Raw genomic sequence first — 13,350 nt, forward strand, 5'->3', positions numbered from 1 at the left:
TTTATATCAGAGTTATAATCATTGAATTCTGATATATCTAAATGGATGTAGATGACCTGTAAACTGGGCTAAAAAAAAAAAAAAAAAAAAAAAAAAAAAAAAACTGGGGGCCATGCCTCTCTTGATTATATAATTTTGACTGTCTTTTGTATTGGTTTAATGGTTTTCTACATGCAAGTTTGAGCAGTACCTGTAGTACATTTTTGTGGAGGGGCAAAGAAGTTTGTATTACTGTATATGTCCTAAGCAAAGAATAAAAAAATAAAAAAAATTGGATTAATAAGTGTAGTGGGTGCATCATTTGTTTAAAACAGACAACAAATATATAAAAAAAAAAAAAAGCAAAAGGTTGCCTGTAAATAGACATTTGGTGCCGATTCTGTGAGTAGTTGATTAGGTTTTCACTGTGTCAGCATTATAAAGACACTATTTTTATATATAAAAAAGGTTATGTATATAAATATATGTATTTTAAAATAAAGTAAAAACTTCCAGTTTAGAAAACATTTGCGCAAATCCACACCATTAAAGAAAACTATTTATATAGAATAGAAAATAATGGAAGCTGGCATTAAATGTAAAGAATTTTTTTATACTACTGTTGGCTGTGATTGGCATTTTGTTAATTGTGGCTATTCTTGATATTACAAGAGCCCAAAATATACATATAAAAATATTTTATTTGTGATTTTAAAAAGCAAGATTTCCTTTGCATACATATATTCCCTGTGTATAGGGTGTGCTTAGGTCCATGCTGCTGCAAAGGATTCCCTAAGGTAGTCCTGATGATCATGTCCCACATGATACCACGTTCCCTTGTTGGCAGGTGGCCCGCCCAGCGGTGCCATGTCTTCATCGAGAGCACTGCGGCTGACTACAACCTTCATTGTCCAAACAAACCTTCGGCATATACTCTGCTCTTGATACAGAACATAGAGAATCCATTTTCCAGATTAAAAAGTTGGTTTGTTCATGTATTCTTCCATTGTCTGCAAAAATAAAATTTCAACAATTTACACAAACTCTGCAAACCGGGGTTATATTTATGTTAATGTGATATAAAGTGCAGCACTGAGATATGCAAACAAATAAAAGTGCAATAATGATAAAAATATACAAATGACTGACGCCAATAAAAAAATGAAAATAAAAAATAAAAAAAATAATAAGAGTGTAATTCATACAAACATTATACAGATAAAAAAATATATATATTCATGTTACACTGACTTCCTTCTAGCATGCAAAACAACGAAGGTCACCCAAACTTTTTCATGTTATCGAATTTCCCCTAGGGGACAGTGCCAGAAGTTATTTTCCAATTGTTAGAAAAACACACCTTTTCCAGGTTACAACAATTTTATTGAGCCGTCATAACCCCTAAGCTAAAAGCTTTTCATTTACTACCAAGAAGAGTTCTCCATGGAGTTTACATTGTCAGTATGTAAAAGAAATCATTGCTCAACTGGCAAGGGCTTGTGACCTAGTCTCCTGACTGTTGCTTGAAATGTCGTGTTCCCTTTTGGGAGTCAGCTCCTCAGTCTTGGGGACAATTAATGCCAAGGATTGGTTTCTTAATACTCAGGAATCCTAATGGACAAAAGCCTCGATAACCCTATCTAGCCACAACTTGGACCCTTAGGACTAAAAGGCAAACCTTCCAAGGATTTGGTTTTACACTTTCAAGATATTACTGTTTTTTTTTCTCCGGCTCTCAGCAATAGAAGGTTTTTTTTTGTTATACTTAGACTTGTTTGAATATGAAGTATCCTTAAGTGATAAACTAGAGTAAATTCAGAATTCACTGGCTCTGCAGCTTAGGGTTTAAGTGTTTGGCCAGAGCTTAGGATCTACAGCTTAGTAAGAAGAACCTATGAACTGCCAAGGGACTATACTTTTTTCCCCATAACCATAGGGCTTAGAGCTAGGTTCATTGTCTCATTTCCATTCTATGGCTGGCTAGAGCTAGGTCGATCAGGACTAGGTCGATCAAGACTAGGTCATGGACTTTCAGTCTACTAGGGCTGGATGTCTTGGTCCTTGCACTTGCATTGGTGCCAATATATAAAGCTAGCTATAGCACCTTGTAACCTAAGCACTTTGTCCTTCAGACACCTTTGGGATTTTGTTATTGGCCATCTAGGGTTTTCCTGGTCCCCAAGCAGGATATGTCCTGAGGGATTCCTTCTGGCCAAATCAGAACACAAACCCTGAAATACAGCAAATCTAAAAAAAAAAAAAAAAAGAAGGACTAAATTGACAGCAGGTATAAGTAATGCTTGACAAAAAAATGCATAAAGCATGGTAATAAATCAGAAAAATCCAGAATGAAAAGCATGGAAAAAAGGAACAATTTTGCAGAGAGTTTCCTTGTATTGACAAAGAAAAATTAACTGTGGGTTAACTGTGCAAGAATCAGCAACTACCAGCTAGAAGGTTAAAGTGGTTTAAATGGTCATAATTAAAACAAAAAAAAAAAAAATCACGGTTACCTCTTGTAACATGTCAGCATCCTCAATGGCTCTCACCACCTGCTCTTTGGAGGTCTCCTGAATTTCTCCACCCATCAGAAATTCATCCAAAATAAAATATGCTTTCTCAAAATTAAATATAATGTCCAGTTCACAGACCTAAAAGATATAAAAAACGGCTGTAGTATTCACATAATGTATACATTATATTGTAGCTCAGCACATGGGTACCGTAAAACTAAAGTAGAAGTTTGGGGCATATAAACAAAAAAAACAAAAACAAACACAAGCATCTACCGTATATACTCGAGTATAAGCCGAGATTTTCAGCCCCTTTTTTTTAGGCTGAAAGTGCCCCCCTCGGCTTATACTCGAGTCACCGCCGTCTGACTACCTGATCAGGCATGTCATGTAGACAGACGTGGCCAGCGTGTCATAAAAACATACAGCGGCCATTCCAGTATTTAAAAGCCGCGCCTCCTCCTCGTCTGATAGGCAGAACACTCAATTTCCCAGCAGTCAGTTTTCAGCCTATCACGGACATCCCCTCATCCTCATACCTCAGACGAGGATGAGCGGATGTCCGTGATAGGCTGAAAACTGACTGCTGGGAAATTGAGTGTTCTGCCTATCACAGACGAAGAGGAGGCGCGGCTTTTGAATACTGGAATGGCCGCCATATGTTTTTATGACACGCTGATCGGTGGCTGCAGATGGGCACACAGAGGCATGCACAGGACACAAAGGATGAAGATTAGCACAGGTAGGCTGCAATGGACACAGGGAAGTATACACAGGACACAGTGAGGTAGGCAGATCTGCACAGGACACAGTGAGGTAGGCAGATCTGCACAGGACACAGGGAGGCATACACAGGACACAGTGAGGTAGGCAGATCTGCACAGGACACAGGGAGGTATACACAGGACACAGTGAGGTAGGCAGATCTGCACAGGACACAGGGAGGCATGCAATAGACACAGTGAGACATGCAGCTGCAGATGGGCATTGTTGACCCTCTTTGCCACTTACAGTAGCTGCTGCATTTCCCACCCCCGGCTTATACGCGAGTCAATACGTTTTCCCAGTTTTTTGTGGTAAATTAGGGGCCTCGGCTTATATTCGGATCGACCTATACTCGAGTATATACGGTATACTCGCATCTATGCTGCAGCATCGGTCTGATGCTGCAGCAGTCCCATGCCACATGACTGCTGATCACTCAGTTATTGGTCAACTTGAAGCACAGAGCACTGACTGGTCTCCGCTCTGCTCCTCCAGTGCTCACTGGAGCACAGGGCTGGAGAGAGGGGAGAACGCAGCTGGCTCCAGCTCTCAGCCTCGCACTGAGAGGCAGACCAAGCTATCAACCATGGAAGCTGGGGGGTTCCTAACTATATGGTCAGCATTCTTTCAGCACCTGGAGCAGCGCTGCCACATCAGCTGACAGTGGGCAATTGCTCACTGTCAGCCGACTCTGGGTCACAGAAGAGCAAAAGTAAGTGCACGCCTGGATCCAAAAAGTGAAGTATGGCCAGAAAAAAAAAGTTTTCCATACTTCTTTTTAAGCATATGATGAAAATAATGCAAAAGCAGAAGCTACCTTCTGGGAAACCCTATTACAAAACAATACATGAGGGGATATAGCCTTATATGTGCATTAATATAGACTTATACTGTATGTAAATTTTAACTATTTCTGCAAGTTGAGGTTAATCTGCCACTTATACCTATTTAGATTTTCTGACTAGTCAATAAAAAGAACAATGAGGCAAATGAGCTGGAAACCAAGAGGGCCAAAAAAGGTCATCTTTTAATAGATTAAAACAGAAGTATGGATTTTTTTTATTATCTCAGAATTATCTCAGAATCATACTTACCAAGGTGGATGCAGCAGGAGCAGCTGGCTCAATCTCTCAGAGGCACGCTGAGAAGCTGAGCTGGGCGCTAGTCCAGGCATGTGGGGGGATCCCAAATTTATTGCCACGATCTTGCCTGAGCCTGGAACGGCTCTGATATCAGCCAACAGCGAGCTTCAGCCTTCAGGGCTTGACAGAGTATATCTAACAGGAATGGGAATGTTCATTCGATCAGCACCTGCAGCCAATCAGCTGCGGTGCTCTACGTGTATTCTGGCAGTGAAAGATTCCACCATCCACCCTGCTTGTGTGGGTGATGGGGGAATCCATTCCTGTGGCTAGCCTTACATATGGACTTTTATCATGTGGTATCTACAAGCCCCATCATCAATTAAACTTCTATGCTGCAAGAACTTTTACTGTCAAAAAATAAATAAATATATATATATATATATATATATATATATATATATATACACACATACATACATACATACATACATACACACACATATATACACACACACACATACATATACACACACACAGATTTTCAGTGCATGAATTGGGAAAGGGTGTTTTTTTTTAAACTGCAAAACAGTCCTATAACAGGTGTGACAATACAGGCGGGTCTTATTCTAGATTTTAGGTCCATTGCATTTAGTATAGCCAAAACAAAATAAAAAAAAAAAATAATTATGCCTGTCTGCTGTTAGTTAGCTTTGCCCATTGTGTTCTTAAATAAGGCTAAGGAAAGAAATACACAGAAATGTGTGCAACTTTCCAGGGCTGCCACCGATCTAAGTTGTCGCCTGGGCAAATGAAGCAGCAAATATTGGGCAGCTTTCTCCCATGGGATCAGTGGATACACATAGGACTGCAAAATTTACAAAAATTATTGCTCCTCTCACTAAACCACTATCCTCAAACTGTACCTTTTTAACCATGACTCATTAAAAACTCTTTACCAAAAATCAGTTTATTAAAGATAGGGTAATTTAGGTTCTTTTCACTCGGGCGGATAGAATTGCGCTTTTAGCTGCGGACAGATGACGTTATCTACCGCAGCTAAATGCACACAATGCTTTCTTATGGCCCCATTCACACACTGCGTTTAGTGACGGTTTTGTTGCATGCGGTTTTGTGCAGATAGAAAAAAATTAAAGTTGACTGCGTCCAGGAACGATTTACTGCAGCTATCTGCACATAACCGCAGGTAATCGCAGTGTCCCATTTCTCCTGCAGATATCAGCGGCAACAAGGAAAGAAAAACATGGGAAGCACATCAGAAATGGCAAGAATTTTCCAAACGCAGCCGCATGTAAACGCAGCTAATCGCAATGTAAAACTGCAAGTGAACGCTGTGCCAGGATTCTCTGAATTTCAAAATAACAAAACATGCTTTTAACAGCCGCCCGTGTGAAAGGGGCCTTACTCCGAAAATTGCTAAATGTGAGTGTCAAACTCCTAAACTGGAAAGAACTCCTAAATTGGTAACAGATCATCATTTCAATGGAATTTCTTATACTTCAAGCAGTTGAGCACAAACAAAAAACAAACAAAACAAATTTGAATGTCTAGCCCTCCTTAATAGAGGGGAAGGAAATCCATAACTCCAAAATAACATCCAAAAAAAAAAAAAAAAAAAATTGATGACTTTTATTCCTATTACAAGGAATGTAAACATCCCTTGTAATAGGAATATGGCACGATCGGACCTATTTACAGTGAAATATGGGGTCAATAAGACCCCATATCTCACCTCTAGGCTGGGAAGAATAAAAAAAATAAAAAAAATAAAACGATCCTGGATTCCTAGCCAGATTGGCGCCGTTAATTTGAATACCGAGGCCAGGCGTGACGTCATAACATCGCGCCCGACCTCCGAACGATCATAGAGACTCCGGGGACAATCTAGTCTGCCGGAAATCTCTATGATCACATGCTGGGGCCGGCGGATCCTGTGACCGACTCACAGATGGAAACGGTGAGTCAGTAGAAGCACCGGAGGGCGGCGGGAGGGGGGGGCGTCCCCTCCCGCCGCCCGTAAGAACGATCAAGCAGCGGAACAGCCGCTATGATCGTTCTTATGGTGTAGGGAATCGCTGGCTGAAAATGGCAATATCTGAATGATGTCTGTGGACTCAGGCATCATTTAGATATAACCAGCGAAACCCCATGACGTCAATAGACGTATTGCGGGTCTCAAGTGGTTAAAGAGTTAGTAAAGACAAATTAGCTCTAGGTGTTTGAGTTTAACCTTGTTTCTACATCATCAGTCTTCCAAGATAAAACAAAAAAAAAAAAAAAAAAACACATATATGCAATAGCCTGTATTCAGATATCTTAACAGCTTTTACTTGAAATCATAAAAAAGGTTAATCTGCAAATCTTCTTAAAGGCTTTTTTTTGTATGGTAATTGTTTCAAATACAATATAATGGAGACAAGAAAGGAGGCAAGAGGGTCTTATCAAACTGTAAGATGAATATGCTTCCACAGTTAGCCTTGAAAAACCCAGTTTGCCATAAAGAAAACCTATCATGACACAAACATGAAGACTGCCATTGATGACTTCACAATTACCAGATGCTTGGTTGCGATACTGGTCCTCTGGCTTCCATACTTTGAGTGTGTGGGCTGGAGCCAAAATGCAGATAAGGCCTCTCCTGATCTGCATGACTATTCAAAGTCAGCAAATAGCATTTTTAGGAACAGGTCGACAATTACAGCCATATTTTTTCTGAGGAAGGTTTTACTTTAAAAGTCATATTTATGGTCCAAAAATATGATTCATCCACATCTGCGTATGTGTTCAGGATTACTTACATTGCCAAAGTATTTATCAAGCAGCTCTACAAGTCTATGGACAGTCTCCAGTGTCAACAACTCATTGTCATGATCCTCTATGGCACAGCAGAAGTACAGGCTGGCATACCTACAAACAGAAGAGAAGAAAAGAAGGGATAAGATACAGTAAGGGCCGGTTCACACAGCGGGCGATGCGAGGCGACACGACTCGCCTCGCCTCGCTCCCGCAAGTCGCCCCCGTTCTGTACAATGGAACCGTTCTGAGAGGAGCGACTCGAGTCGCTCCGACTCAGAAAAAAGGTTCCTGTACTACTTCTGGGCGACTTCGGGGGCGACTTGCATTGACTTCTATACAGAAGTCCTCTGCAAGTCGCCGCTGAGCTCGCCGCAGGTCGCGGCGAGGCAAGTCGGAGACGCCTCGCCGCGCCTGCAGTGTGAACCGGCCCTAAGACTACTGAAGGGCTGCTGGTTAGCCTTTTAAAGCTGTGTAATAGTTAGTTGCCATAGATATACATTACGATACAATGTTAGTATAATAGATCATTTATGGGAAGAATGCAGACTTAGCATTGGCCATGACCATTGGGAAGGTTTATTCATGGTTGTATCCTTCTATTCTTCCCATATATTCAAGTAGTCTATAGAAATTTGTATCAGCACTTTTTTTTTTCTGAAGAACAGTGTTTTTCTCCGTGGTAACCTTTTATGAATACAAATTAGTCTTTATCTTATGGTAGACTCGTGATAGACTCATGGTAGACTAATGTTGTGAAGTGTAAGAAGTGTAAGAGCTTACAACTGATCTTTAGTTGTTGCTTGTTCTTGGACTGCATTCTGTGCCTAGGATCAGTAACAAGGCCCAAATCTTCAAAAAATATTTTTGTAACCCTTTTCAGTTTTATGACCTCCATCAAGAGGAGATGCTCTGAAATATATCTCTTGATCAAGCCACATTTCAAGTTATTTATTGTGAAGAATTAGATAATATACACAGATATTGGCATATGACACTATAGAGCAGTGGTTCTCAACCCTTCTAGTGCCGTGACCCCTTGATAACATTTCTGAAGTTGTGGGGACCCCTAACAGTAAAATTATTTTTTGTAGTGTGGGTTATCAGCACCCAAGGCAAGACAAGTCATTTGCACCCCTAAACCACAGACATTTAGCGCTCCGAGTCCCTTCCACTCGTACAGTATTGAAACCCCTTATGGTACATTTTAGGATGTACAACTCTTTGTTCTCCTTTCTTTCCCTTTTATCTCTCTCTATCCTAATTTCTTGTTTTTTCTCCTCATCCCTCTCTCTAGCTGTCTCTTGTTCTCTTATTCTTTCTCTCCATTTTTTCTTTGTTCCTCCCCCTTCCATGTATTTTCTATTTTTATTCCTTCTCTTACTCCTTGGTGGGGGGGGTGGAGGGAATGGGATGAGTGGCAGTTCTGGCGGGGAGTTGGAACGAGTGGCAGCGCTGGGGGGAGTCCTGCTCAGCCAACTTAGGTGCTCTTGATCAAGGTAATCTACTGTGAGAACTGTAGTGGGGACTTTTAATGGCAACTATAAATCACAGGCACTGTGTCTGACTTTGTGGTGTCTTGTAGCAGTGACACCTATGCCGAAATCAGGAGATAGGGTCTCCTCCAGCCCCTCCCACTTCACATTCCTCACCAGTCAGCTGACCTCTAGTCTCTGTTCACCTGCCATGCCGTTAACTGAATGGGTGGCTGTGAAGAGGCCGAGTGGGCGGCCGCCTGGCTCCAGGAACAGCCCAGCTGGGCGGCCACAGGCTCCAGGGGCAGCCCCAAAAAAGGCTGGGAGAGCGGTGCAAGCTTCAGGAACAGCCCAGGACTCTGTGACCCCTGCCAAATCATCATCCGACCCCCAGGTTGTGAACCACTGCTATAAAGGGATGAGCTTTATAGTTTAAAAATTGAGAAAATATTGAATGATGGCATATGTGTTAATAAAATGAGATGCAGCGGTATGCGCAAAGAAAATGAAAAACAAAACAAAAAGAATTTGAACATGATTAAATGATTTAACCACTTCACGCAAATTGCCGTACCCCTACGTGGTACTTTGACGTTAAATACCGGGATTATGGCAGCAGCTAACTGCCATAATCCTGGTATTTTTAGAGACGGCGTGCGGGTCTCTTTAGGATAAAAGTGGTCTCAGCGGATTAGCCGCAAGATCACTTTTAATCGTGGTCTCCCTCCCGCCACTCTCCGGTCATCTCTGCCGCTTACCGAAGCCTGGATGCCGAGGGAAAGATGGTCCCCACTCGGCTCCATAGCATTGGAGGGTGGAAGTGAGGTCAAAACGTCACTTCCGCCCAATGTTCTTAAAAAGGGAGGTTTTTTTTTTTAAGAAAAAAAAAAAATTACATTTTTTTTTTTTTTTTTTTTTTATTATTGCATTTATGTCAAAATTTTAGATCGGAGGTATTTTTGACTCCAGATCTCACATTTAAGAGGTCCTGTCATGCTTTTTTCTATTACAAGGGATGTTTACATTCCCTCTAATAAGAATAAAAGAGACCCAAACATTTTTTTTTTCTTTTTAAAAAGGACAGTGTAAAAATAAAAAGTAAAATAAAGAAAAAAATTAATAAATAATTTAAAGCGCCTCATCCAGCTCACGCGCAGAAGTGGAATGAAAGATTCAGCTAATCACCAGATTGTTATAGTAATTTAGAGTGGTCATATAGTAATTATACAGTCAATATACACCAAGCTTGCCATCTTTTGTTAATGGAGAATGTAGATGATGCAATTCATGACTTGGAAAGCTATATCTAGGCAAAATCCCTGCGAAGAATATCTTTAAAATATGACCCAATTACCTTTGGACAAAAAAAAAACTCCATATTATAACAGTACTGATTTACCTGGTACAGTTTTGGTTTGTAAACATGCCTATCCGTTCCTGTGGCATGTACCAGTCTGTACTGGGTTTAACTCTATTTACTGGCACTGGTTGCTGGAAAACTCACTTCAGCACCTGATGGGGGGGGGGGGGGGGGGGGTAATTAGAGCTATGAACAGCTTGGTATAAAATAGGTATAGAGGACTGCTTTACAGCTTGGTATAGGAACAGGGTTCTCCAAACTACGGCCCTCCAGCTGTTGCAGAAGCACACATCCCATGAGGCATTGTAAAACTTTGACATTCACAGACATGACTAGGTATGATGGGAATTGTAGTTCCTGAACACCTGGAGGGCTATAGTTTGGAGACCCCTGGTATAGAACAATGAGGAAATCTATCTCTACTTCCTGCTTCTGGTCATGTGATGAAAATGTCACATGAGAAAATCCTGAGATCTGCATGGGGGTGGCTGATCTGAGGTCTGACTGGGGGCGTGAACTAAGATTGGAGATTAAAAGGTGTAATTTGTGGAAGGGGGGCTAATCTGAGGTTTTGTAGTCATTGGCCTGAATGAGCTATGAGTGTCAGTCACCTAACTGGGCAAACCTAACTTTTCAAAAATAAGCTGTACAGTGTAATCAAGTTCTTTAGTAGTAATTTATGAAATACATAGGTCCACAATAGGAGGGGATTAAAGGAGTGTGCTGGGCATGGTGTATCCATTTTTCTCTTCAGAATGTTGATGGGTATGCCATATTAAAGTGACAGTCCACCCTAACATGATATTTACATTTTATGGACTGATATTGATTTCTTATACATGTCATAGGGATTTCATTAGCAAAATGTTCTTGTCAAAGCTAGCCATTCCCTTCTCCTAGAATGTGTCCGAATTATCTGATCCAAGGGATTTAAGGTGAGAACCTCAAGCCCAAGTTGGGTTTAACACTACGGAAACTCTGTGCTGTTGCTAAATCAGTTTTTTAAAAGACCAGCCTAACTAAAGGTCTAACCTTGCTTGATGACCTGCATTACTGTCATTTGTTTTTAAAGGGTCCTACTTATAATTTTTTCTTTTTACAAAGCAGGGCAGTGAAAGGCAGTTTATAATGGAATCCTTTTGTCGATTTTCAGGAGTGCAGGAAAGCGAGCAAGGCCTTAGAACAGAGGTAAGCAACCTCAGCTATCCTGCTGTAGTAAAACTACAAATCCCATCAGGTCTCTGCTCTAGGAAGTCATGCCTGTGGCTGTTAGAGTCTTGGAATGTCTCATGGAACTTGTAGTCTCACAACAGCTTGAGCGTAAGGTTGCCTATACCTGCCTTAAGGTGATATTATAGGCATCATTTTTTTTTTTTAAATATCAAACATTTTATATTAACCTGCTCTGTACAATTGTTCTGCACAGAACAGCCTTTATCCTCTGCTTCTCAGGTCCCCCGTCGGGCACTCTGCGCTCCTCCCCCTGCTGAGTGCCCTGCTCTACGAGTCCATAAGACACACAGAACGGGGCTCAGACCCTCACCCACTCCTTCCTCACTGGCTGTGCTTGAATTTGGCTCCCGCTGTTGCCAACAAGGAGGCAGAGAGCCGGGAGAGCAGCTGCTGTTGTGCACATTGCTTAAAACGGGATTGGGCTCTAGTAAGTATTAGGGGATCGAGCTGCATAGTGAAGTTTTTTTTTATCTTCATGCATAGAGTGCATGAAGGTAAAAAAACCTTCAGAGTCTACAAACACTTTAAAGAAACTGCACTCTAACAGTAAATGTGGAATACATATTTTCATGGCTTTATGCAAGTATAGGTGACCAGCATAAAGAAAAGAAGACCATAAACATTACCTCTTGTATACAAGTTTAAGATCCTTCCAATCTACAAAGCTACTTGTCTTGGGACTTCGGCATAGAATGATGTGCATCAGCTCCCGAGATATCCTGCGCTTCTCCTTCTCAGGCAGTGTGACATACCATTTCTGTAGTCGCAGCTTCCCTTGCCGGCTGAACAGCAGGAGAAATCGAATCTGCAGTGGATGACAAAGGAATAGTAAGGATGAGAAAAGATGAGCCATAAGACAGACCACAATTTCTTATTCAGTGCAGAGGTTTGCTATAAAGTGTTACTAAACCCACAACAGCAAAATCAGTCTGTATATGCAGTAAAGCATGCTTGTTATACTCCCTGTGAAACCCAAGGAGTTAATCCTCTACATTGTGTAAAAGGGCTGTTTGATCCTGTCTTATGACCCTCCCCTTCTTCCACTGTCTCAAAGCCATCTCCAGATAGAACAGATACTTGGGGGCACTCTGCACATGCCCAGCTTGGAGTTGTTTTTTTTATTCTTGGGAGGGTGTACGTGATCAGCACAGGGCCAAGCATCACTGTTAAGACAGAGGCTCAGGGGTCCTGCAACCTCATAGGACAATCAGAGGAGAATGAAAACTTCTCCTACAAGCTTTAACCAGGCACTGATAGAAGTCACAAGACTGCAATATACTGCTGATGGGAAAAAAAAAAAAAAAAGGTATTTAGCGGTTGATATTTACTAAAATAATTGCATTTCCATGTTCTGTGTACTGTGGGAGACCAGATATAGTGAGTGCAGGGTCCTGGGTTTAGTAACACTAAAGGTTTATCATTAGACATTTAGTTACCCAATAATTATGTAAGATTCTTATGTATAAACAGGGCTTTTTTTCTTAGTTAATAGGTACATGAACTCCCCCCTTCTGAGCCACCTTTGGTCTCCTCCCCTACCCAACTCAGAGCACCGTTCCTTGGTTCTGCCCCCTACCCGCCTCCCAGTACTGCCCCTTTTAGAGAATACAGGACCAAATCATTTGTATGGAATTTGTTAATGATAAAAAGAAAAGGCAGTAAAATAGATCAAGTGAGAAAAATTAGCTGCACACCAACATCCGTCCAACAGGTTTATAAAAAGACTGCCACCATGATTAAAACAATGGACCAAGAGGTGACTACGCTTCACACATACATTGTGCTTCTTCAAAACTCCAAGGAAGACCGACCTACCGAACCTCTAAGTAGAGGACACTTCCATCCCACACAGGTATAGGGTGGTGTGATCAGCTCCCCTTATCTTGATAAGCAAAACTAAAATTAATCTGAACAGCAATACGTGAAACGTCTCCCCTTGGTCTGTTTTAAGTCCTAGTGACAGTGCTGGAGCGAGTCCAGAGAAGGGCAACTAAATTTCTATGGGGACTGAAGGACCTTAATTATGAGGAACAAGCGCTAAATTTATTCTCCCTGGAGAGGAGACGCTTGAGAGGGGGTATTATTGTAATGTACAAAATCTCAATGGTGATCCCAGTGCAAGTATGAAA

At 41.3% G+C, this 13,350-nt stretch overlaps 1 protein-coding gene across 1 annotated transcript in view; it reads right to left on the bottom strand.

Annotated features, from left to right (window-relative positions):
• Positions 1–662: 662 nt before the first annotated feature.
• AP1S3 (adaptor related protein complex 1 subunit sigma 3) overlaps positions 663–13,350 on the bottom strand; it is a 42,277-nt gene continuing 29,589 nt past the window's right edge. The window contains exons 2-5 of the mRNA XM_077488315.1: positions 11,848–12,026; positions 7,159–7,267; positions 2,493–2,630; positions 663–989 (exon numbers count right to left, since the gene is read on the bottom strand). Of these exons, the coding sequence (XP_077344441.1) occupies positions 954–989; positions 2,493–2,630; positions 7,159–7,267; positions 11,848–12,026 (462 nt within the window). The 3' untranslated portion in view covers positions 663–953. The remainder of the gene's footprint in view (positions 990–2,492; positions 2,631–7,158; positions 7,268–11,847; positions 12,027–13,350) is intronic.

The sequence above is a fragment of the Lithobates pipiens genome, unplaced genomic scaffold (assembly GCF_037356315.1).
Source record: "Lithobates pipiens isolate NorthernLeopardFrog02 unplaced genomic scaffold, aLitPip1_a1.2 Scaffold_18, whole genome shotgun sequence".
Classification (NCBI taxonomy): domain Eukaryota; kingdom Metazoa; phylum Chordata; class Amphibia; order Anura; family Ranidae; genus Lithobates; species Lithobates pipiens.